A 25755-nucleotide genomic window follows, 5' to 3' on the forward strand; every position below is an offset into this window, starting at 1 on the left:
GTCCTCGCTGATAAATCTTTGAAACGTTACCTTTAACCTGTGTCTTCATCGATATTATGTAGCGGTGCAAAATCGCATGTTAATATTGCATCAATGTTCTTAAACTCTCGGACATCGGTCGCGCTCGGACATGTATTTTCCCTCCTTTGGGACCTAGCTAAGCTGCTTTCTCAGCCAGTTTCACTTTATTCAGACTCAAGTATATATGAAAGCCGCATGTAGGCCACTTCGCGAGATTAAATCTAGATGCCAATTAATTGTTTCCGCAATGATCAAAAAATGTAAAAAAAAAAACTCGAAAGAAACGTTAAGTACAGAGAATCCTGCTTAAGGTTTAATCCTACGGGCGATTAAACGTCACGAGCGGGGCGGAGAACGGAAAGTTTATACTCGCGAATACAACGCTCGTGGGTGCCAGAAATGCAGATGCACCTTTGCCGTGCACCGATGTAAGATGATGTTACACAGATCGGCCCTTTGTGGCATGTCAAACGCGGCAAACCTAAACAGCCGCCGGTTTCCGCTTTAATCGCTCTCGCCACTCGGCTCTCGCCTCTCGGCGTTTCGGTTCTCTCTCGCCACTCGGCTCATCGTGCGCGCGGTGAGAGAACTCGCAACGTTGTAAACGTGAAGAAAAGAGGGGAGAGAAAGAAAGAGAGAGAGGGAAAGAGATAATTTGCATACGCCCAAGGTTACGCGTCGTGCCCCACTCGCGGATAAACTTTTTCTCGGGTCAAATCACAACGTAACAGAGCCGCGGGCTAGGACTCCGATTTGCGTTCGCCTCAAAGTGTTTGGTCGGATATGCAAACAATCGAACTACAGTATCCCTTTTGCCACGACCGCGCAACCGGGGATACAGTTCGCGTGGGTGCACACAGAGCTTTAATTAGAAAGGCGGAGAGTAGCATAATTAGGTGCGGGGGCGTTGCGTCGAAGCGCGGCGCAGTTACGGCCGATTACGTTGTTGCACCCGTTGTAGCCGACAACAAAGATCGAGGGTGGTGGGCACTCTTGGATCGACTCCGAGGGCTCATCGGCCCTCGGAGGGTCGCGCCGCCGCTGCACTAACGACGCGCCGCGTTTTCTAATAGTCGTTCCCCGCGCGAACGGCCGCTTCCCACGAAGATCCCGCGATTCGAGCCAAACATTATCGCACCGCGGAATTATCGGAAAGTAATTAACCGCTAATCGGCGGGGGATGGTAGCCGGGATTGGAAATCGCGATGCTCCTTCTTAACACCGGTGATACGTTTAAGTGAAAGGGGGAGGGAGAACGTTGCGTTTCGAGTACGTTTACCTGCGTTTCGTCTGAAATACGATAGATTTAATCGCGTCGGTCACGCAGGCTGGTTTGCACAAGTGTCTACAAAATAACATCTAAGGTACTTTAAAAGTAGCGCCATGGAAAGGGAAAGAGAGACAGAGAAGAGTTTATCAGATAAATGTCTTGCCGGGTATTACGCTAGTTAATTAAGGAGGAAAAAAGGCCCTGGGAAAGAGGTATTTGAAGAGAGTCAGTTACTGGCAGATCGGCGGACATTTACGGGCGACAAGCGTTTATTTAAAGCAACCGTGGCACCGAGTAATCGATCGACGTCTTTGCGGCAGACCTAATAAATTTCCTGCTCTTATTGCCGCTGCTTTACCCCCGCCGAGCTTCTAAGCTGTCTGTCCACTCGATAAATTTCGACGACGCTTTTCTGCGGCGCGCATTTCTTTACACGCGCGCGCGCGCGCTTACAACGCAGGTGCGAGAGCGCCGTTACCTCTCCGTTGTTGCATTACGAAAAGAAGATTACGAGCGTCTCGGTGTTAATGGCACACAGGAGGGTGCCGACGTACCTCTTCTCTCCTCCGCGCGGGCGCGAAACGTAAGCGATTAATGGCTTTTGTAAACGACCCCTTATTTCTTGTCATCGCAGAAGTAACCCTGAGTTATGTTCGCCCGCGAACGGCAAGGCGGCTGGATCAAAAATTATTTCCGTACGCAGCGATTATGCGTATAATATCGTCCCTTTATTGCGCTTTATCTATCTTTATTTCCGACCCCCTGGAGAGTGGAGAGGTGCCCGCAGCTAGATTTCACTTTAATGGAATTTTAATTCGAAGATAATCTCTCGAGGAAGATTTTTAACGGTGAATATAAAAATGAAAATTACGACGAATCACGTCCTTTTTCACCTTGATGTAGCAGTTAAAATTAATGGTTCTTCCGTTCTTCTTTTAATTCGCACGTGGGTTCGTAATACGAAGAAGACGAACGGTTTCGCTCAATCAGGATTAGGAACGATAACCGATGGCGATCGTTACATGATTAAGCCAATGCTGCGGTGAAGACGCCGGTGGCTATCGTTATACGCAGCTTTCCGTATTATTCATCGTGGATTTTCGGTATTCCGTCCGCTTTCGTACCGCTGCAGTTTCACGTAATCTACCTGATCCCGCGCCACCGACAGTCAAATATTTTCTACTTGTGTAGCGGGTCTACACCGATACAACGGCCGGCCCCCGCAGCGTTGCCCGTACCTCGAAAACGGAGAAACGGCGGTGGAATTAATTCTTTATATTACCGGACGGAAGAAAGGCAGGAAACGGAATGGACGTCGGGCGAGAGGCGTATTTGTCGGAGGTAAACGCGCACGCACGTACGGAGCATTATTTCGTCCGCGCCCGGGGGCCGAGACTGTTGCGCGATGCGAAAAAAAAAAAGAGAGAGAGAAATATCCTCTAACCGACCCGTTTTCAAATCGTTTCGCACATCACGCGCGTACATCCGATAGCTACTGGCCAGGCCGACACGGGAGAAAACGGCCGTAACTTCGGAGGTGAGGCAGTTTTCCCAACTTTCACCGTACGTTTCGCACGAGAAGATATCGCAAAGGTCGGGTACCGCGGTATTGAGTAGGCTATTCAACATCTGCGTTACTTCCCGCAGCAGCGAGGAAAAAAAGCGTGTCTTTGTCATACGATGCGTACCGGAGCGCGCTGCTGGAAAGCTCGCATTTTCCGCGCGGAGCACGGGGTACTTTAACAAATTGGATATATTAAATCCAAACTCTTTGTCGCGCACGCAATCACAAATTTTTCAAAATTAAATTAAACGTCAGAACCGGACACTCGACCAGCTCAAATGTGCGGTAAAATTTTAACATTTAATTTAAAAAAAAAAAGCTGTCTTTCTCCGATTATTTATCTACAAAATCCTCCTCTTTCTCTCTCGTCTTTTTTTCCAGATATAAAGTGTTCATAAAAAATCGTTAATCCATATCCCCGAAATAGCTTGTAGCATCTATGATTAATAGAAAGCAGGCGACTCGCTTTATGACACTCTATACGTCTTGCTTTATATTACCATCTGGTGGATGGTCTGTCGATCCCGAAAGCCGATGAGCGTGCTGGTATATCGCGTTTAAAGCTTCAAAAGCATGAGGGAGTGAGAGCAAGAGGGCTTATGTTTGGTCGCTGTGTTGCTTTCGTCGAAAGGGGTACGCGCGTTTTTCGCATGCGTTATGACTCTGCGACTCTCATCGTCATATTGCCCGGACGTATGAGAGCCAATATCGCGCGGCCGCACGCGGTGCAGGAATGCCTACGGCGATGATATTCGACGCGCGGTAAAATAAGGTTCGGCTGCTGGCCGTGCGCGCGCGCACGCACGCGCGCAGCGACGTATTGTTATTGCCGCGCCGTGGACATTAAGCGTTTCGCTTTGTTATGTCGTGTTCACAGGCGCTGCTGGGCGTGGGCACGTACAGGGTGTCGCGAAAGCAAACGCGCACACGTCAAAAGGGCGCAGAGATTGATTGCAGGTCACGGGATATCACTGCTTTTTCCCGAGCAAGACCGGGATTTAAAGGACACTCTTTCGGCAAACTGTTAAATATAAAGCTTTCACATAATGGATTTTACTCTGATAAACAAATGATGAGTGCTTTAAATACACGAGTTCTTCGAGCGAGTGTTGTTTTGACAGAAAAGTAATTTGGTGCTAGTCAACGAGATATTTAATCATTAATTGGTCTGGTGAAATAAGTGCATGCATTTTTATGGTCGCCATACTAGTTTGATGATGAATGTAAAAAATTAAAAACTCTATCATGAAATGTCGATTCCGAAAGTCGTTAAGCACACTGCTATCGCGTTTAAAGTCGAAAGCGATGGTGACAACAACTAGGAATTCGTGGAACGTATAAATAAATTGTGCACAATATATTTCAAGATTCTATTAGATTTTCCGCCATAAAATATAGATCCGCCCTATATACCTCGTAGCGTATAATGCACGTAATACAATGTAGTTTTAATTTCATACTGCGCTATCATATCACTTCCATATCATATATATATAGCATCACATATAATACCCCCGTTTCAATATTTCAGCGACATGAATTCTTCACGTTCTTATAATTATTTTACATTCATTTTACAATCATGAAATAAACAATATAATTTATCCCAGCGTTTATTCACATATGGAGCATCCTATCGTGCAAACACACAATAAACTTTGCGTGGCGAAAGGATACGAATTTGTAACAATGTGTTATCTGATGCTATGCAGCCACGCATAGCACCTGCAGTTTTTAGATTGACTATAATTTCATTTAATGCACTGTACGGTCGAAACTCTCGACATTTATTGCTTCGGGAAGGAATATAGAGTGCAAAGGAAAGAAACGGGCGCGAGAAGATATTCGTTAATACCGCGGAGGCACCTTTGGAGAACCCCGTGCATTAACGCACCGCGCCGGAGGCGGTCGAATCGGCATCGGGTCACGTAAACTTTTCTACTCGTCGTTGCGGTCGTCCGTGCAAACAAGCGGCAGTGTATAAACCCCCGGTCTTATAAACCGAGTTTTCTAAATAACTAAAATCCATTAGCGGCACGCGCCTCTCGGCGATATGGGATGAATATGTGCGAGTCACCTGTCTGTGGGAGGCACTGCCGCGAAATTGTACAGAGGCTGCGGTATTACGCGGAGCGAAAAGTTTACTTTTCCGACGAACGACAGTCGCACGAAGGAAATTCCCTATATATATTTTCCGCGCGAGGAAACACCTAAAGGCACGGTCACGTGACATAACACGGAAAAGGCTGCGAAACTGCAACGAGAATTTCGATATCTTTCTCTTTGTTCCTGTTTCGATTCTGTATCGCTTCCGCGTACACTGGCTTTTTAAACAAAAGCTCAAGATAAAGGAAAGCGTTGCTCGAGCGATCTAATGCCGTTCGATTAAAAATAAATTTAATCTCCCATACGGTCCGTTGACTTTAATGCAGAAACAACTAATGCAGATTTTGTCTCATGCTTCTCATTAACATAGTTTTTTCGTAAAATTTCGCTGTGCGGTGACAACACGTAGGTCGATCGATGAATAAAAAAGTATTTATAAGGCCGGTATTCATAGTCAGCTCTTGTATTTAAGATCGTCTTAAGTTTATCTTTAAGGTTATCGTTATAGATGCTGTACTCGTTTTGTTGGCTACGGAATACCTAAAGATGAACTTAAGACGATCTTATACAAGATTTGACTATGAATACCGGCCTATGTTCGTACGTTGAGATCTTTTCAGAATGCTAAGTGACATGGATTTCCGAGGTGAGTGTTTGAGAAGCCCTGGTACATACAAACAAAACGATTTCTGCCAGTGGCGTCGATAATATCGATGAGTAACATATACCTCGCGAGGTATTTACTACGCGCAACGCTGACGTTTGTTCGTTCGTGCTCGTTTCGCGGCTCTTTGGCCTCGCATTAGAGGCCGATCGGCACGTTTCGCGATTAATACTGCAGGATGTTGCGACACGCATCCTGCATCGTGTATCACGCACTGCATTTTCGAGGCGACGATCGACGCGGCAGTTGGTTTATTCATTTAATTTATTATTGTGTTCAGTTGAAAAGAATATAATATTGATGCCGCGATAATTGTATCAAAATAATTTAATATTTGTATCCTACGCAGAAAAACATGTTTCTCATAAACATGTTGTGTGAGTAAAATATATTATATAGATCGCATTATGAAGGGCACATATTTGTACAAGTCATTTTTTTCCTGCTCCGAAATACACACGGAAAGTTCGCGAGAGAGAAGCGCGACTTAAAATCCAATTATTTTATGCCCCAGTCTTCCTGCACTTCTAAGAAAAGAAAATTAAAAACTTTTATGCTAAACTTTATTTCTACCGACTTATAATATTCCGCGAGAAGAAGCGAAAAATTCCATTAAAAAATTTAAGTTTCTATATAATATAAATATATACGAACATACCGTACACGATACGTCCGGCGGCAGCACAGCTCGCGCAAGATTAAGCCTAATCGTTAACGATCCCCGTATCGGCTGCGGTCCAAAGTACCGTGGCGAACTGATTTATGGAGGGCCGCATAAACCGCCGAAACGTAAGGATTCAGGAACGAGCGACGAGAGTATAGTAGTATTAATCTGGAGCGGATCGCGCCGTGGGCACACAGACGCGCAACCGTACCGGCGCGGCGGCGAGGCAACGACATTAATCCGTCGTCGCGTGCCGCATGCGAGAGGCGACGTCTTGGATAAAAAAGTATATATCGCGTGCATTCATTAGCGGGCATATTAATGCGAAAAAATTGCCGTGCCCGCCCGGGCAATCGCTTATCGCCCCCTGCGTACGTAAACGAGCTTAAACCGGCGTAATCGCTGATCGAGATCGCACGACCCGCGCGCTCGACTTTCCTCGCTTCGCGATTACGCTCGTTGTTGCCGGCGCTCGACTCGCCCCGCGATTTATCGCGAATGTATCAGCTCCGACAAAACCGTCGCGCGTTAATGAGGTTTACAGAATTTACAGGGTGTTGCGTAAGAGACATTCCGCAGAATGCCCCCCCCCCCCGCGATTCTGAGATTAACAACGAGGTCTTCGATTTTTCCTTTAACCGAGGTAATACGGTCGCGGATTATATAAGGAATTGAAGATAAGAATCATCCAGATCGACGCGATTAATTACCAAATGCTCATATATAAAAGGTTGTATTTTCAACATTTATCATCACCTTCGCAAATAACTCGAAGATCGATACCAAATAATATCCGTATGACAAACTATCCGTGTCATAGAAATCGCTTGAAAACTATAATCGCCGCTGTTAATTTGCATTACTGCATATTACTGCTGGGAATTATTATCTAATAACCAGGCATTACCGAATTAGTGTACATATTTTTGGTTTGCGGTTTACACGCCCCTCGCCTTTCCGCCCAAATATCCAATAATGATTTAATGCAATTAACGCAATGAGCAAACCGTGCAACGCGATTGCCGTTTTGTGTGACAGATTCGCTGGGCGATAATTTTCTAGACGGTAGCGTGTGAGGTATATCGCGTTAGGCAAAAGGTCGCCCCCCCTCTCTTCTCCCCACTTCTCCAAACCGTATAATTCGTCATTCCCGATCGCGGCGATAACGCTAATTTGTTTACCCTGACTCTTATTATACCTTCCGTCGCTTATTCAAACACATCCCGGGCGTACGTATCCGACGCAGTCCGGATATTCCGCGTATTCGTTAAGTATTCGAAAGTCCCTGAATCGCGTCGTCATCGATCGATTCATTGTGTTTGCGCTCCTCGTGGTATCGTACTGTCGCGCCGGTCCGCCTGCAGGCGAGAATAATATTCCTAGCGGAAAATTCATCGTGATCCCTGGCCCCCGCAACGACCGACGGTGGTTTCCATCGGTGCGAGAAATGACTGTGAGAATTTCGAGTAACTTCGCCGCGACGAACGCGCGCTCGAGATTTTCAAGCGCGAATACGGGTTAAGGGAATCCCTGTGTAAATATAGTGAGATGCACGAAGTAATTATTCTACGGTATTTCTCTCTCTCTCTCTCTTTCTCTCTCTCTTTCTCCTTTTATCGGTATCCGTATTATGCGGTTAAAAACTGTTTATATTTACGATATTTCATGCATTTTTAACTTTTTCCCGCAAAACGCATGTCTCTCATCGTGCAGTAACGTCTGACACGAAAATCGCGCGCGTATACAGTTGATTTGTATACATTTTTTTTCTCCCACGAAGTTGACGGCGAAAACAAATTTAAAAAGGGGAGAAAACATTCCTCGACGACTCCGAGCACTTTTTACGCGCGCTCGTGCTCGCGTAATGTAAGCTCAGGTGTAAAGTCGCGCAAAGTGACGAAACATCTTTTCTCACTTTAGAGAAGACACGTATATAGATTACGTCGATTGCACGGCGACCGGGAGAAGACACGTTGACAGTCGCGTCGACATCTTGCGAGGAGCGCCGGCTCTCCTTTGTCTCTTCGTCGCGAGTAACGGTATAGCATCCAAGAGCGAGTTTACGCGTCGAGGGGCGTACACTCTCATCTTCTTGCTCCTCCTCGGGCTCTCGTCTTGCCGTCGTCGTCGTCGTCGTCGTCCCCCGTTCCCGATCTTTTGTCCGCCCGACCGTAAATCTGTCCGGAAAACAGTACCGCCGAGCGTACATCATGCCGCGCGGCGCGCGCGGTTTCCTTATTAGCGCAATGCACCGCGCGGCATTGCCGAAGTCTCCGTGTACCTCCGTACGCTCCGTTCGAGCGCGTCTTTTCTTTCCTCTCGCGTTGCGAAACTTAATTGGTGCACCGCCGGGAGAGCAAGCCGGCGCAACGCGCCGCACCGCGCCGCGCCGGCTTCCACCTTCCACGAGCGTTTCGCGGTTTTCGCGCGAGGCTCCCACCCAACGTCGAAAGACGTTTTCGTCTCTCTCCGTCTGTTTTTCGCGTGATTTACTGCGACCAAACTGCGGCGTTTCGGGTCGCGCGCTGGAGTCTGACGCTCCCGTTTTCGCGCGAGCTCCCGGGCGGCATTGAGAAGATAAATTTAGAAAGGGTTCGAGAGAGTATATTAAAACTCCGATGGTTAATTCACCGGGGCGTCGCGTCGGACGGAATGAAAACGGCGAAAGGGAATTTCATTCCGATCGTCATATTTCACAGATCTATTAAGCGTCTCGGGATATGTGTATTTGTTTTGCTCGCGTCGACGTTTTTCTAATTATCGAATTTGGAAATACAATGAATTATTCAATACCAAAAATATATCAAAAATATGCAATTCGAATAAAATTAGCCGTTACGATATAGCTAGGTGAAAACGTACGTCGAGTTATCAACGCTGCACTAATCGCGTCGAACAACAGCGTCAGTATTATCGAATTTTTTTTTTTTTTAACATCTTTCTCGTGATTTTCTATAGCCAATTCTGGTGCGGCAACTTCCAACGCAGGAAACGTTTCAACATTCGCCACGGTTTTAACCGTGGCGACAGTAAATCACAGTAGAATTGCGTTCGGAACACGACACCACGTGGCATTCCTTCGACAACGTGTTGAATTTCACTTCCTACCAGGCAGGACAGGCAGATTTTGAACGTGGAACAGTTTCCGTTGACAAGTAGAATGCGTTCCGAACGCGCGCGAACCGAACGAAATTTCAAGCGTAAAGTCATCCGTGGAATTCCTAGCTAATCTTTACAAAGGATTTAACGCGACTATAATGAAAATGAACCCTAAAATGTAGCTCTATATTTAAGTGGCTCCAGCGATCCGCAATTCGAATTATCGATATCACGAGAAACCAATAATAAGATAAGTGCGAGGCAATATAACTTGTAATGTAATTTCATTCTTACAAGGAGCACAAAAGCGCGCAGACCCGACCGAGAAAAATACAAAGCGCGCAACGCGCGCAAGCTCTCTCTCTCTCTCTCTCTCTCCCCTTGTATTGTACTTTAAGCTAAATACGAAAGATATTAAACTCTTCTTCTTCCTTTTTCCGCACTAGCTGGGCGTATAACGCTCGTAAGATCGCTGTAAGTCACGTAAACGTCCGTTATCCGAAGTTCTATCTGCGCGTTCTTGTAGATCGCTTCCTTTATCGCCTGCCACGAGATAATGATTTCTACAACTTTTTCGCAGTCCGCCGGAGTAACACGTCGCAGAAATTGCCTTCACGTCGAAATTGCAGCTCTGCCCAGAGGCTGCCACGATAGCCGATCGATGCACACGACCGCTTTTACTTAACGCCAATTGGCTAATCCTGGTATCTTCTTTAAATATTGCACAAGTGTTGCGCGGCGACAAATATCGAGCCGGTTGTCTTAAAATGGCGCAACGCGCGTCTTGGAAATTCATATACACCGCTGACGTATTCGAAACCACCGAGAGAGATGTTCATGTTACACGCAGACTATTACGTCGACGAGCCCATCTGAACTTTCGGCTGTGCGGCCTGATTTCAAACTAATATGCCGCATGTTACTTCCGAGATTAATTAAATTTGAAATTTAGCATCGAAAGTCGAAATACGCTCCGCTCCATTTTTCGGCCAAATTTTACAGGAGCGCTTGAAAATGAAATTAATTCCGAATATATGAATGCAGATGCGAGCGCTGCGATTTAGAACAGTCAATATAATCCGAACATTCCTGTATCGCATTTTTTCGTTAATTCCGTAACTATCCGTAAATTAAAATTTTTATCTGTACCGTAATTCTTTCCTGTCTCATTATTATTCTCTCCCGGGACGGGGGGAGCAATTTCCTTACGGTGAACTGGACGGGATTCCCGAAAAAATCTATTACGTACACGACACATTGTATGTCGCCACATCTTGCATTATGCAGTATTAACAGTTTCGCAATTGGCACACTGGAGAGTAAAGGTGTGCGCCGTGTGTGCACACGATCGAACACCTACGAGAGATCGGCGCGATTGTTGTGTGTTACCTGCCTGCATGACTAAGCTGTATTTACGCAAGTCCGTATTGCGCGTAACCTCGTTATGCCACACTATATAGGGTGTCTCAGACCCATAGAAAAAGAAAGAGAGAGAGAGAGAGAAAGAGAAAGAGTATTTGCCTTTTTAACTGTAGATGACATTTCGTGATAATGACTTCAGCAACAAGCGGTCAATTAAAAAGATATATCGCGAGGACGGAAACGGTATAACTGTCATCTTCCTCCTTTCTTTTCGATTCCGCGTTTACTGGTTCAGGAACCGTACGGTAATCACGGACCACGCAATGTGTACTATACACGTAAAGTTTTTGACAAGGAGAGAAACGCACGGCGTTCGTCACGGGGTGGGAAAACTGGGAAACGGCGGAGCCGTCGCTCGTCTGAATGTCGCGCGAATTATCCGTTATGCATTACGCGCTGTCTTAATTACTCCCAGTCCTCAGGTGATATACGCGGCCGGCTTTGTTCATTTGTGCCGGCGCACGCAGCCATAAATATCGATTACCGGGATATAGCTTTGCGTCTATCGGGCCATTAATTTGTCGAAAGTTTGTTGTCCCGCCGCCGCCACCGAGCGTCACGCGCCGCGCAAATTGTTTGCAATACTCCTCGAATTCTGTGTCGCGCAGAATCTGCGCCGCGGTCGCGCGATATGACGCATCATAACAAGTACCGCCGCCGTAACAACTGAACTAATAGAATGACTCGTTATAACGCCGTTATAACGTCGTTACAGTCGAATTGATAAAATTTTAAACCCTGTCCTTTAATACCATCTGGCGGCGCAGGACGTCACATTCTGAAAGAAAACGTCACGACTGTGTTGTTTGGTATCTATTGTCCTCTATTATATTGATGTTTGGGGGACAGAGCAATATCAGAATATTTCCGTCAGCGATATTATTTATTCGACATCGATATTCGACGTACGGGAAAATATCGAGATAATTCTCCTATGTTTGCATAACCGTCGCTACGTAAAAGCGCATCTCCTACGCGCTCGCGATGCACGTACGTGCAGTACGTTGATAATATTGCTGTACATAGAAATATACAGCAGGTGATACTCGCGCATAGGAATAGGATGCGCTATACATTGGCGTTATAGCTCGTCATACTTTCGACGAGAACAACGCGTCGTTATGCGAATCGACGTGCGCAACATGCGTTCCTCGCGGTTAAACATTCATTATGGGAGAAAGTTTTAGTGTGGACGGAGACGGAAGGGGGACAAAACCTTAATTTAGATCCGCTGTCGCGCAATTGACAAAAAGGCGGAAAGCCACAGAGTAAAACTACAAAGGGATGATAACGAGAGAGGCGATTCCGGGGAGACTGAATAAAGATGGGACGGCGACTGACTCGGGGGAAAGGAAGGGGGGTGAGAGAAGCGTACGACAATAAGATATATTATAGGGGTTGGCGCCGCCCGCGCCGCCGGTTTCATCCACCCCGTTTCTCGCGGCACGCATAATCGCGGCATAAGCAGAAACCTCAGAATTTACGGTGTATTTTAAATCTATCCAGTTTCAGTCACAGGCATCAATAGCGATTTAAAGAAGATTTAAAGCGACCGGAAGCTGACGGTTTTCATATAAGAATAAGAAATTTGCAAAATTTTCGCTCGCAATCATTCCAAATGCACCGGTAGATTTCCGATTGCGAGTTTCAATCGCGCAGATATTTAATATTAATGACGTTAGACGTTCCGATTTGAGAATAAACGATTGAAGAGGCCGATAAACGCGACCACGAGAAGTGACGAATGGTAAAAGTGTCGACAGCCTTTGCAAGTTCTTGCTCTACTTCTTATTGTTAGATCGATCCTTGTATACGGTAAAAAAAAAAGATTAATGCGCCATTTTTAAACGGCCGTATCTTGTCGCGAAGAAATCGGTGCACGCAACGCGTAGCGCACGCAAAGAATCGAGCAGGTACTTTCGACGAAACTTACTTAGAAATGGATTTAAGCAAAAGTAAGAGTCTCTTTGAGGAAAATGTAGAACAGAGCGGAATAACCTGCCGAGGAAAGTTGATTTTGTCAGGCAACATAACTCACTCCGTTCGCGGAGCACACAACGTTAACGGTTTAAAGTCGCTCTGAAAGCGTCTTACGACGACAAATCACAGCGACACTTGCGACATATCGACGCGACGTTCGCGAGAAAGAGAGAGAACGAGAGAGGAGAGAAACGAGATATATTGAAATCATATATAAAGGCATAATTTTGCCGGAAAGCTTGGCAAAGCATCGATATGGAAAGAAACAAAAAGCCAGTTTTGCCATCTGGACCGCCGCGCGAAAAAGGTCTCATTTTTTCGCAAACATCAGCCATTAGACATTTATATCAGTCCAGAGAGGTTTTTGCCGCGATATTTTAGATTTCACATTGATTTTTCAAAGAACAACGTTAAATCCAAAAGATGATTAAATTTTGCAGAACTTCCTCTCTTGATCTTTCATATCCCATCTAACTTCTTTCATTTTTCTTCCTCAGCCTTCACAACTTTTAAAAACCTAAGGAAAAACTGCCGATACCGTTAAACGGGTTCAACGTTGCCTCAGTGATCAATACTGCTCTAATAATAATCCATTATTGGCTAATAATCGAAACTGTGACGTTCTACTCCGAAAGTAGACGGACATTATTTCAAGCTGCAATATTAATACAGTGCCAATGATGCTTAATGGTACTCTATTTCTATGCAAAGCGAAAAAGAATCAAACACAAATTTGCACTTTTCAGTGTTATAATCTGATACTTTGTGATCTCTATTGCCGCGTAAATAATACTTAGACTATATCTTATTTTTACCTTATTTTGTATCCCAAGACATACGAGACTCGAAAAGATGCTTTTATATCTCGAATCACTTTGGCGATGTTTGTTCGCTATAAATTTTTCAAGCTTCGAGCGCGGTTAAAAATCGCCAGAACTTATTCACGCCTAAAAATGTAATATCGTAATGGCGCGTTCTCGAGGAAGCCACGAGTAAAGATTCGTACCGAAGTGAACATCAGCAAGGGAAAAGGGGGAAGAAAAGTTTCATGGAAACGATGCGAGCGAAAATCGAGACAAATTAATAGGACAATGCACATCACGAAGAATGGATATACGAGCGAATTTGTCGGACGGACGGACGTACGGACGAACGGATAGGTGAACAGGTGAAAAAATGAACGAATGAACGGAGGATGAAATGGCTCGTAGGCGAATAAATCGAAAAGGGGAAAAGATAAACGTCGCTGACGCGAAATACGAGTTGGAAAGAGAGGCGGCAGGATGCTCCAACATTTCCAAACACAAAATGGCGCGCGGCGGAAGAGGACGATCCTCAATAGCGTTGACGAGTCGAGTCGACCGCGGCGGTTTTACCGTTACGCGACCCAATGACGAGAGATACGCTCGCCGCGAGAAACGTGGCCGCTTCCGACCATTCGATGGTGCCTCGTGGCCGATAGTATACGGTATAATGCGAACGCGTGTTCCGCGAGTGTTGCCGCTACGATGAAGTAGGTTCCGCACCGCACGCATCGCGGAGAGAAGTCGTATAAAAGGTCAAGAGATTTATTTCACTGAGAGAGCGGCGATTTCGTCGAAGAAATATCTGATATAAATATGTCTCCGGAGATATTCGCGGAAGAGAATTTAAATCCCCGTTACTCGCTCTCCTACGCTCGACAGTAAAATGATAAAATAAGATTGCGTTCGTTATCCTGCCTCCTTATTTCGCGATTGCTTGTAGAAATTTTCATTTCTCGAAACTTATCTGTCCTTCGGTTACTTCGTAATAATTCCTGAATACGTATATTGCAAAGGTTCCCATTTCGTTCTCAATTATTAACATTGATATATTGAATATACTGCATTCTTATATTCACGGCGAAGTAGAAAATTCCAGCTAAGCTCGTGGGTGAATGGGGTAGAGTAAGTCCGACAGGCAGATGTACAGATGAACCTCAACTGAGACTCATAGAGTTTCTCCATTTGAATATACGAAACCGTGACAAGACGTACGCCGCAACGTACGTCATAAGCTTCATTGTTGAGTACCACGAGTCTCCTCTGTGGGAGCAGTCGAATAGACAACATTTCCTGCTCCCATTGAAACTTCGCCGTACGTTCTTTTTTTACGTCGTACAATCGTCGATTACGATTGAGAGTGGGTGTTTAGTTAATCTTGATCAACGGTGACCAAACAGAGAGAGAGAGAGGGAGAGAGAGAAAGAGAGAGAGAGAGTCCACCGTAAATATCGCGACGTTTGGCGATCGCGACAGTGCGGCACTATTAGTTTTCAACGTCACCGCGCGCTGTGATATTCGATTTTCGCAATGATTTGTGTCGACATTCGATGTTACGTTACGATAGCGAAACACCATGATGCTGTGTCATGTGTGAAAATCGATTTTTATAATGATAAAACCGTCTGTGTAACGTACAAAAATTACTGATACACATATCAAGAATATTTTAAATATTCTCGCTCGATTAATTTTTTCGTCGACTGATTCAAAAACTTTTTTTGAAATATGGATTTATCTTAAATTGATTAATTGCACCATTAAATATTTATTATATAAAATAATTATAAATTAAATTATCAATGACGTTCTCTTGAAACAATATCCTTTTCATTTTACGTTGTTATTCTCACTCTCGATTATGATTAAATTTTTTAATTAAAACTGAATTCTATGTATGCCTCCTTTTTCAATTTATATGAAATATTACCGAAAATTCATATTCGGTAATTTTTGCCATTTATATTCACTGAACAAACGTAACGATGCGATGGAGAAGTGGATGGGAATGACGTGTTGTTTCCGCCGTGTTCGCTATGAACGCACAAACAGCATTGGAATGCTGATATTTTTTTTTTTAATTTCTTCTCTCTGTAAAGATATAACAACAATCAAACTTCAACTTATAAATACTTACGCACACGAAACAAACGTTATTTGAAAATGGGAGACGTTTAACAACTATTTGTCCTGTTAAATACACATTTACAATTGTAAAATATAAAAAAATTTTTTCCCATTGGCCATTCCTTTTGTGTTATGACATTTTTTATATTCTATTACAAAATTGCGGATGTAACACACATTGACTGTACGTGTGTAACAGCTTTGTACGTAATAGATTTTTTATGAATTTCCGCGCGAAATTTTAGTGAGGAAAAAGAGAAAGAGAGAGAGAGAGAGAGAAACACAGGAACGAGATCGTTCAATGCTCGTTGTTGGAGCACACGTTACAATGGTGCCGTCTCTATAGACACACGTGGGCATTGAAGTTGAACGTATGCCATTGTAATGGACGAGTAAATACGAGTTATTTCGAAGTTATAAAATTTTCTCAAAACCTTTCCGCGTAATATCCTCTCTCCCCGAAATTAATCTTTATGATCGTCATCCTTCGCGCTTTAATTGGATAGTTTACGGCGAAAACACGAGCGAGGGTAAACCAATTTCTCTGTAGAATACCAACGTTCCGGATATTCTCTAACGGTACTGCCGCTGCCACCACCGTCGCCGTCGTCGTCGTCGTCGTCGCCGTAAAGACAGGAATTCACGCAGCTCGGCAGTGCCGACTAACCGTAGCTGGCGACGAACCGTTTTCGCCTGTTCATTATTTCGTAAATGCGACACGGCGCGAATATCCAACGCCTTTCGCGTCGCTAAATGCCGGCGTATTATTCCCTCACTTGCTTTAATGCTCGAGAGTACGTACGATTCGTCGACAATCGGCATTGTCAACGCCGGCGAAACGGCACGCAGCTCCGGCGTTAATTGCGCGAAACGGCGAACTCACACAGGCAAGAAGGGGGGAGTCGGTGAACCCAAAAACTAGGTTGACTTCCGACAGGTAATTTGTATCGCCATTATCGCGGTCCCACGCAGCCGGCGCGTTCGACGGGCTGGCTGCTCGCGCGTCCCCCGCGAATTTATTCCGTCTTAATGGAAAATGTGTGTACGAGCGCGAAGCTGTAAAGCTCGGCGATGGAGAGGCCGATCGATTCTTACACATCGAGCGTCTCTCTTGCGGTCGATTTCCTCATCGGGTCACCGGGTTATCGGGTTACCATGACGCCAATCGATCGCCCGTTAATGCTGTCACCGCGCCTATGGCTATAATGCACAAAAAAGTTATAAAAAGCATTAAAAAGAAAAATACATTCAGCTTTATTTTCCTAATAATGGGAATTTTTTGCGCTAAAATATTAGTTCAGTCGGTTTGTCGTCGTTTTAACGAGTTTTATTCTTTCTTTTTGTTTCAGACCTTGTCAGAGCGCGCGTCGACGAGACGCAGATGGACACGCACGAGGGCTCGACGGTGCAGCTGCAGTGCCGATTCCCGCCCCCACGGGAGAACGTCACATGCTTCTGGCTGACCCACACGAACAACAATCTCGACAACGCGGCGATCGAGAACCGCTCGCTGTCGCCGAACTACAAGGTGTTCATGAACCTGCAGGAGGGCCGTTACGATCTGCAGATCAGGAACGTGTCCTACGAGCGTGACAACGGCAAGTACGAGTGCAGAGTGAAAGTCAGCAGCACCGGTACCGATCTCCACAGGAAGTATATCACTCTGACGGTGCTGAGGGCACCGGGTCCGCCGACGATATCGCCGGCCTCCACCGCGGCCACGGAGGGCCAGAGGCTGGAATTGCAGTGCAACACCTACGGCGGCAGTCCCGAGCCCGAGGTGAAGTGGTACCGTGGCAACAACACCACGCTCCTGCACACTGGCAGGACCCTGGAAATCATGCCCACGCGGGAGGACGACCGGGCGATCTTCCGGTGCGTCGTGAGAAACCGAGCGATGCGCGAAGGCGAAACTCTGGACGCTTCAGTGACGCTCGACGTCAACTACTTCCCACGCGTGAGCGTCGGTCCGGAGAACCCGCTCAAGGTCGAGGTGAACGGCACCGCGACCCTCAAGTGTCATGTGGACTCGAAGCCGCGGGTCGGCATGGTACGCTGGTGGCGCGACGGCAGCTTCATCGCCACCAACTTCGAGCACGTCATACCTAAGGTGACGCTGCAGGACGTCGGCAAGTACACCTGCCACGCGGACAACGGGTTGCAGCCTACCAGCGGTATGGATAAGCGCGGCGGCGAGGCCTACCTGATCCTGGACGTGCTCTATCCGCCCACGGTGTCGATCGAGGGCGACGCCGTTCGAGTGGCCGACGTGGAGGACAGCGTGACCGTTCACTGTAACGTGTCCGCCAACCCGTTGCCGACCGTGATCGAGTGGCTGCGAGACGGCCGACCGGAGTTCAGACAGGGTGGTTCGATTCTGCGACTCACCCGTGTCACCGCGGAGCACGCCGGCAACTACACGTGTCGCGCGGTGAACACGATTCACCCTACCGGCGGCGAGCGCAGGAATCATTCGGCCTTCGCCAGCGTGACGATCCGGGTGCGGCACAAGCCCGGCCCGGCCAGAGTGACCCCGGACTCGCCGGTCGCCGTCGAGGGTTCGCGGGTGATCCTCACGTGCATGGCCAGTCCGGCCGGTTACCCCGAGCCGCAGTACAAGTGGTGGAAGGAGGGCGAGAGTGGCATGATCCCGATGCCCGCACCGTCCGGCCCGAAGTACGAGATCGACTCGGTACACCTCGGTAGCGAGGGCACCTACAAGTGCCACGCTATCAACGAGATCGGTATCGGCGAGGCCGCGTCGGTGAACCTCACTGTTCACCAGCCGCCCAAGATTCTCACCAAGCTGCAGCCCCACGTCACGAGGAAGTAAGTAAAAAGGATCATGCGTATAAAAATTTTTTTTGGTCTCGCTATTCGAAGCAGAAAAATATTCAATTATTATTTTGAAAAATATTATTTTTCGCGAAACTGCGGTATGAATAATTATTGTTCGATTTTTAAATATTCCTTGACTCTTTCAAGCTTTCGAAAAGCTTGAAAAGATTATTTTCTGAAATAATATTTTTAGAGATATGTATTCGCTGCTTTGGATGTTTCATTCTACATGCAACGGGAAATAGCAATTTCTCGTTGCAATTTCCCTGACAATTCGCTTTTTACAAGGCTGTCACGTTTTTTCTTCATCTCCCTTTGCCCTTTAATTCTCAACTCGTAGGGGAAACGTCGTTGATGTAATTGTAGAAAGTCTGCGGACTTTACGTCTGCTTTCTTCTACAAATTTTCTTCCGTGAGCTATGCACCGCTCGACGAATGAAATAGCTTCTAGCGAGCAGAACAAGATATATCTTCCGTCCTAATAATGTAACGTCTTCTTATCGCAGAGTCGGCGAGTCGTCGTTCCAAGTATCCTGCGTAGCGCAGGGTAAACCGCGGCCTAGCGTGCGCTGGCTGAAGGACGATCAAGAATTAACGGCCGACGAGAGGCTCTACAAAGTAATTACGACGGCGTCGGAGGGCCACGGTAGCGTAATAACCGTAAATTCCACCCTGAGTTTTCTGGGTCACGCTCGTCCGCAGACCGACGAAATCGTGGCGGGCGATCGCGGCAAGTACACCTGCGTCTTCGTGAATGAGGTGAAGAAAGTCGAGTCCACGATGATGCTCAAGGTGGAGCACGAGCCCATAGTTCTCCATCAGCACGGTAAAGTGGCTTACAATCTCCGGGAGACCGCCGAGGTGGCCTGCAAGGTACAAGCGTGGCCAAAGCCCGAGTTTCAGTGGAGCTTCGGTACCAACGTCGCGACCCTTCAGGGCTCCTCCAGCGACGGTCATTACGAGATCACCACCACGAGCGACAACTACGACGCGTACACGTCCGTTCTTAGAATGACCAACATCCGCGAGTCCGATTACGGCGATTATACCTGCCGCGCCGCCAACGCTCAAGGTAGCGTCATGTCCACCATCAGGTTGCAGCCTAAGGGAGCGCCGGAGAGACCGACCAATATTACTGCCATGGAGATCGGGCCCACGTACGTCGCCCTTTTGTGGCAGCTGGGCTTTGACGGTGGCCTGCCCATCACGAAATACTTCGTTTCGTACAGAAGAGTGGCCGGTGGTGACGAGATAGTCGCGCCGGACTGCGCCCCTCCTCGAGGACCAGCCGGTCAATGGCTCGAGCTCGATTGTCGACGATCGAACCCGTGTAACGTGACCAATCTGGAGCAACATCAGACCTATACCTTCAAGGTTAAGGTCTACAATACCAAGAACCATTCCGATTATTCCGACGAGGTGTCCGCCACCACGGCAGTGGCCAAGATACCCACGCCGCTTAGAGTTAGCTTCGATCCGGAAAGTAGCACGCTCGCTATTAATGTGGGTGCTACATGCTTGGCACTGGTGGCGTCTATCGAGAAGTTCGACGGAGGTTCGGATAGTTCATGGCGAATCGTCGACGAGTGGCCCCTCGAAGTTCTCGGAAGTGCACCTACTCAAAGAGAGGGAGTATTGGACGATCCCGAAGCAGCCGACTCGGAACCCCGACTGAGAGTTAGGTTGTGCCTCAAAGCAGACCGGCAGAAATGCGGTGAATACGCGGAAGCCGAAAGTAAGTAATTTGTTTTACAAATATACGGGATAATCAGAGGGAAAAGAGTTAATGTTTATAAATTCATTTTAAAATTATTTATCTCGCAAAACCTATAGCTTCTTAATTACTAAAAAATTGCATTATTAGTAAGCTTTAGAATATAATAATTAATTAATTTACAGTTCAATATTAATTAATTAAAATAATTATTTTATAATATTTGTAGAGTTAAAACTTTATCACATTAATTCGTAAACTAAACGACATCTCAATAAAAATTTTGTTTTTTTTAGTTCTGATGCTACTTTAAATCATGTCGAAAAATTTCCAATCAATACATCTCCATTATATAGAAATTTCCGTCAGTTACAACAATTATTTCTTCTCGCAGTTTATAAATACAAGCCCTTTTAATAATTAATTTTGAAAGCAGGTGCATATATTTTTCAGCTTAACGGACGTTTGTTCCAGTTAACGGTTATATTTTCCCTAGTTATTAACAATGCAAAGTTTTTGTAATAATTAAGTAGCCCAATTTTTAAAAGAACGATAACAACTTAATAAATCTTTTTTTCGGCGGTTATTTATTTAATATAATTATAAAATAAAAATATAGTCGAAACGAAGTTATTTTAGAAATTGTACCTTTGTCGAGACTTTTCACCAAGCGTTCTTTTTCCTCGCAGTTGGACCATCGTACATCGCACAAGCCGGCTCTCTCGGAACGCCGACTTTAATCGCCCTGATAGTAAGCGGAGCAGTTTTTCTACTTTTCGCGGCCTTGCTGCTGTTGTTTTGCCGATGCCGGCGGAAACACGCGACGAAGGCGAAAGATTACGAAATGGACTCGAACGCGTAAGTATTCGAATCTAATGTTCGCTGTAAATTAAGAATACGAAACGATGCGTCGCTTCACGTGGCACGAATGTGAAGAAGGGCACGGCTCATTGAATTCTTTCTTTTATTCCGTAGCGTCCGGCCGAGCCTTGTGGCAGGTAACGGCCAGCAAACCCAACCACCCCCACCGTATTATGCCGAGAACAAAGCGCTGGAGCACAGCCTGGATCACGCCTTGGCTTTGGAAGATTCAAAGACGCCCGCTTATTCGCAATCTGGATACGGTTACCATCAACCTAATCATAATATCAACGGTAAATGTCACAGAAAATAGTTTCCCCGCAAAAAATATGTCCCTTTCGACCGCATCGTTATGTTTGTAAAAACGTGTTAAGGTATGCAAATATATTACACGTGTTCCCTTTTTTTTCCCCAGGCGTGAATATGGGTTACATGGACAACAGTTACTCGAATTCCAACAACGGCGGTTCCGTCAATTCGCAGGATTCCATATGGCAGATGAAATCCGCCGCGGCGAACGGTGTTAACCAGCCGTACGACCTCGCCGGCTACGGTACCACGGAGTCTGATTACCCTACTCACCCTCATTATCTCCCGCAGAGAGAGGATTACAGGGAAAGCCATAATCTGAGCCGGCAGCAGTTCTGCACGGAGCCCTTCGCCACCGTCGTCAAGTCTCAGAAACACGTCGGTCGGTATTAGCCTTACGATCGTTTCACGTGACTCCCTCCGTCCAGTTCGCCTAGCTTCTAATGACAGTCCCTATATTGCCGGTGTGCGTGCCGGGTTGCAGCGTTATAGATTATATCGTACGTTACATCGATCTTCCGCGGCTACACCACATTGTTTCGCGATGCCTCCTCCACCTCCAGAGAGGCCTTGTTTCGTCCTCCCCCCTCCCCAGATCGTCCGTTGCCCTCTTCTTCCGCAATCTCGTAATTCCGCCCTCGTATTAATCGTCTGCCGTATCTCCCAACAGATTCGCCTTACGACGTGTCGGGTTTGCCGTACCAGGAGAATTACGACGAGGACACGAAGCCGCCGCAGCAGGCCAGCCTCTCGTACGACGAGAGCCTCGAGTCCGGCTATTCCACGCCGAATAGGCGTAGGATCATCCGGGAGATAATCGTTTGAGACCTGCCTACCGGCTCACGAGCCGGAAACACGCGCACCACCTGGCTATAGCAGCAGGCCCCCGTTTGCCATACGGTCACGCAGCAGCATCGTCCGCATCACCTCTATCACCGCCATCGCCATCGTCACCATATGGAGATCGTCCTTGAGAATCCTTCCGTGCCGCCGATCGTGACGGCCGCGACGACGACTACGCAAATGGGTCTTCCGACGCATCCGCCGCATCACTTTCCGCATCGCGCGGCGTACGACGTAGGTTTAGGACGTAGCCCGTCGTTGTTGCCCGCGGAGGACTATTACGCAAGGAATCGTCACGCGTTAACGCCGTACGGCGAGCTGGACGGCGCGCCGGCCCCGGTGACGGTCCGGCGAATCGACAAGTCCGGATTGCTGGAGATCGCGGAGACGGATCCCGTCACGTGTCCGCGTCCTTGCGTGCTCACCGGCGCGGAGGACGTGGCCGCGCGTGGCGTATCGTTACGGATCGATCGCTCCGGGCTTCTTGAGGCTGTTCCCGAGGCCGTTGATCAGCCGGAGGAACACAACGGCGGCGCGACGACGAAGATGCTCGACGAGGCCGCGGGGATATCGCGAGGGGAGACGTTAAAGGTGGACGCCGAAGTGAAATCTCGCGTGTTCGAGGGTGGTTGCCTGCTGGAACGGCCATCATCCTTGGAGGGGCAAGCCTGCCCGGACGAGGTCGACACCAGGGCCCATTCTGCGGATTTCAAGGTGCTAAGTGGAAGCCCCCGAGCTCGACTCGACGTTTCCAAAGCCACTGAGAGGCTACCGCACTTTCCGTTCTCGCCCGGCCTTTCCCTGCGCCGTCTTCGGAACGATCCTTCGAGAAGATCTCCGTTGACGAGCCGTTGCGTCGACGCGGATTTGATCCGCGGGCCGCGAAGTCAAAGATCTCCAGAATTCACCGCGAAGTGTACTGCCGCTAATTCCGCCGACCCGTCACAGAGTCCAATTACACGCGAACGATCGCAAGTAGGATGCACAAAAAGCAACGTTGATCCTGCGTCAACCGACTCGGATATTCCAGCGGTCGACGCGAACAAAACGCTTCGCGAATCGCTGTTGACGAGAGACGGCGCGGAACAGGAGGACGATCCGCCGGGAGAGGAGAGGGCCGAGGCGGAAGGATGCGAACATACGACCGTCGAGAGTCTCGAAGAGGACGAGGTATCGTTCAAAGGGTCCAACAAACTTCTCGACAACGACAATGTCCAGACGCTCAGAGTGATCATTCTATCGGAACAATTGTGAAAGTGACCGTACTCGAGTGCAATGATACAGGCAGTGATATCAGTATACGCGCGAGTGCTGGTGAATGCGCCAAGAGTACCGGAGGATACGGTCTCTACGAAGGAATTGCCAATTATCGTCAAGGACGATGCATCCTGCGCGATGCGTCGTCCTTCCTCGTCCAATTAATTTACCAACTTTTACTGATATCTGACTCTAGGCAATTAAGACTTTCTAAGAAATTTATTGTTTTTAATTGTATGTATTTTTTGTTGAACTTTAATCGCTATCTCGAATATCTTGCGAGAAGCCGAATTTTATCATCCAAAACAGCATTCGAGCTCGTTTATTTTTAATAACGCTCGAGATTGATTATTTTATCGCTAACGCTTTGAATCCGGCAATTTTATCAATATTTTACATGTTGTTGATTCAGACGATTAACTGCCATCCCGGATTCAATGCATTAATCGTTATTCGTTTAATTAATTAATCTCGACGCTGTCCACGAGGACATTCCTCCATGCGACATTATTACGCAACATTATTTCGTTAAATTTTATCAATTATCACAAACGTTCATTATTTCATTGCATTTATATTCGCTATCTTCGCGACCGTGGATATTTCTTTCTGCCGAACGTGTTTACAGAAGACGCGTGCACTCCTCGTGAGACTGTGTCCACGAGCGTTCTCCGAATACGGCGTTAAAGTGCCAGGACACATCAATTTCCGGCCGCTCACGCGAGAAAGGATGTCTTAGGTATAAACGGGAAGATATTTCAAGAACGAGGGCAAGTCGGACGGAAAATCTCGCGAGTCAATGACGCGCAAAAGCTGCCCGACTACGTCTATCGGTGTGAAGACTCGATGCGGCGTTCGATGCATTTTATACTTTTATATACACGAGGGTGTGACGCGCCGTCTCTTTGAACGACAAGCGATTGCGGTTTATCCCTATCCGCGCCGATCGGAGTTATTATATAAATATATTGACCAGGCGGCGAATAACACCGCCGGTTGTGTAAGTACCTAGGCGTAGCGTTTATAAGTAAGAGATGTATTCTTTCGCGGAGGAGAGTTTTTTTTTATCGAGATTCAGCCGCGTCGTGCGGGCCATCGGGCTGAAATTGGCGAGACGATCATTCTCGACGTTATCTACCTCGTGATGGAACAACCCGGCCAACTCGAACCCAAATTGAACAGAAACTCAAGATGATATCAATTTTGACGTCATATTGATAAAATTTACGTCATTTTTTGGTCAAATTGACATCATATGGACTTTTTTTGCTCTGTTTGGGAACAGTTCGAGTTGAGCGTCTGGGAAATGTCTCTCGGACATCCCTCAGATCTGTCTTTTGGACTGTCGCGTTGTCCGGCGAGGGCGACGGCGCATTGAGCGTTCTCTCATCAACTGTAAATAATCGAGCGAGTTCTCTAAGGTACTTAATGCAAGCGTAAAAGACCCCCGCGAGCGCTCTACAATTGTATTCGCGCCGCTTCGCGAGTCACGAGTTGGACGCGACGAAGGAGCGAACGATATCTCGACGACAACGAATTTCGCTGTTTCAGCCCGCGATACTTCGGACTAACGATAGACACTAAATGTATACACACACATTTTTTTTTTATTACGTTCGTACGGATTCTACGCGTCACTCCGTTTTATAGTTGTACGCGGCGTGTAGAGATTACGTGCGCGGCGCCTTTTGTTGAATGTTTATCTCCTCCCCTTTCCCTTCACCTTCTTCCTTTCATTTATACACGTATGTCCCTCTTTTTTTATTTTTGTATCGTCGATCGAACGCGCCGGCAAAGTTTCGTTTCCCTTCGCTCGCGCAGCAGACGTGAAAATATAACAGAATGGAGTGCAACGCATTTTACTGACGACCGTATTAAGATGATCGATCGCGACGTTGTATTACGTTCTACTTTCTGTCGTAGATTTTCGCGAACGCTCTGTAGCATAATAGATTATGATACGTTCGTCTCGGTCGCGCGTTTCCACCAAAACGAAACGCCATCAAATCACAGGCTGCTCCTCTTCGCCGAATTTCGCCGACCGCGTTTCCGATACTTCCCCCATTCTGTCGTATCTTCTGTGGTCCAGCGAGGGACGGTAAACGCGGCGACTTGGTCTGCGCGCGTTTGTTCGCATATCGTTTTGTGATCTCATTTGCTCGTAAATGCAATCTCGGAGACATTCGCGGTCGGACGATCGCGGTCTCGACCGT

At 47.0% G+C, this 25755-nt stretch overlaps 1 protein-coding gene across 2 annotated transcripts in view; it reads left to right on the top strand.

The window, feature by feature from the left end:
- LOC112451656 (hemicentin-1) overlaps window positions 1-22282 on the top strand; it is a 132601-nt gene extending 110319 nt beyond the window's left edge. For both annotated transcript variants that reach the window (XM_025011436.1, XM_025011427.1), the window contains 6 exons: window positions 17070-18549; window positions 19065-20293; window positions 20962-21130; window positions 21248-21426; window positions 21549-21824; window positions 22113-22282. In XM_025011436.1, coding sequence (XP_024867204.1) covers window positions 17102-18549; window positions 19065-20293; window positions 20962-21130; window positions 21248-21426; window positions 21549-21824; window positions 22113-22267 — 3456 coding nt within the window. In that variant the 5' untranslated portion in view covers window positions 17070-17101 and the 3' untranslated portion in view covers window positions 22268-22282. The remainder of the gene's footprint in view (window positions 1-17069; window positions 18550-19064; window positions 20294-20961; window positions 21131-21247; window positions 21427-21548; window positions 21825-22112) is intronic.
- The last annotated feature ends 3473 nt before the right edge of the window (window positions 22283-25755 follow it).

Source organism: Temnothorax curvispinosus, unplaced genomic scaffold, assembly GCF_003070985.1.
Source record: "Temnothorax curvispinosus isolate PA1 unplaced genomic scaffold, ASM307098v1 QBEX01000258.1, whole genome shotgun sequence".
Taxonomy (NCBI): domain Eukaryota; kingdom Metazoa; phylum Arthropoda; class Insecta; order Hymenoptera; family Formicidae; genus Temnothorax; species Temnothorax curvispinosus.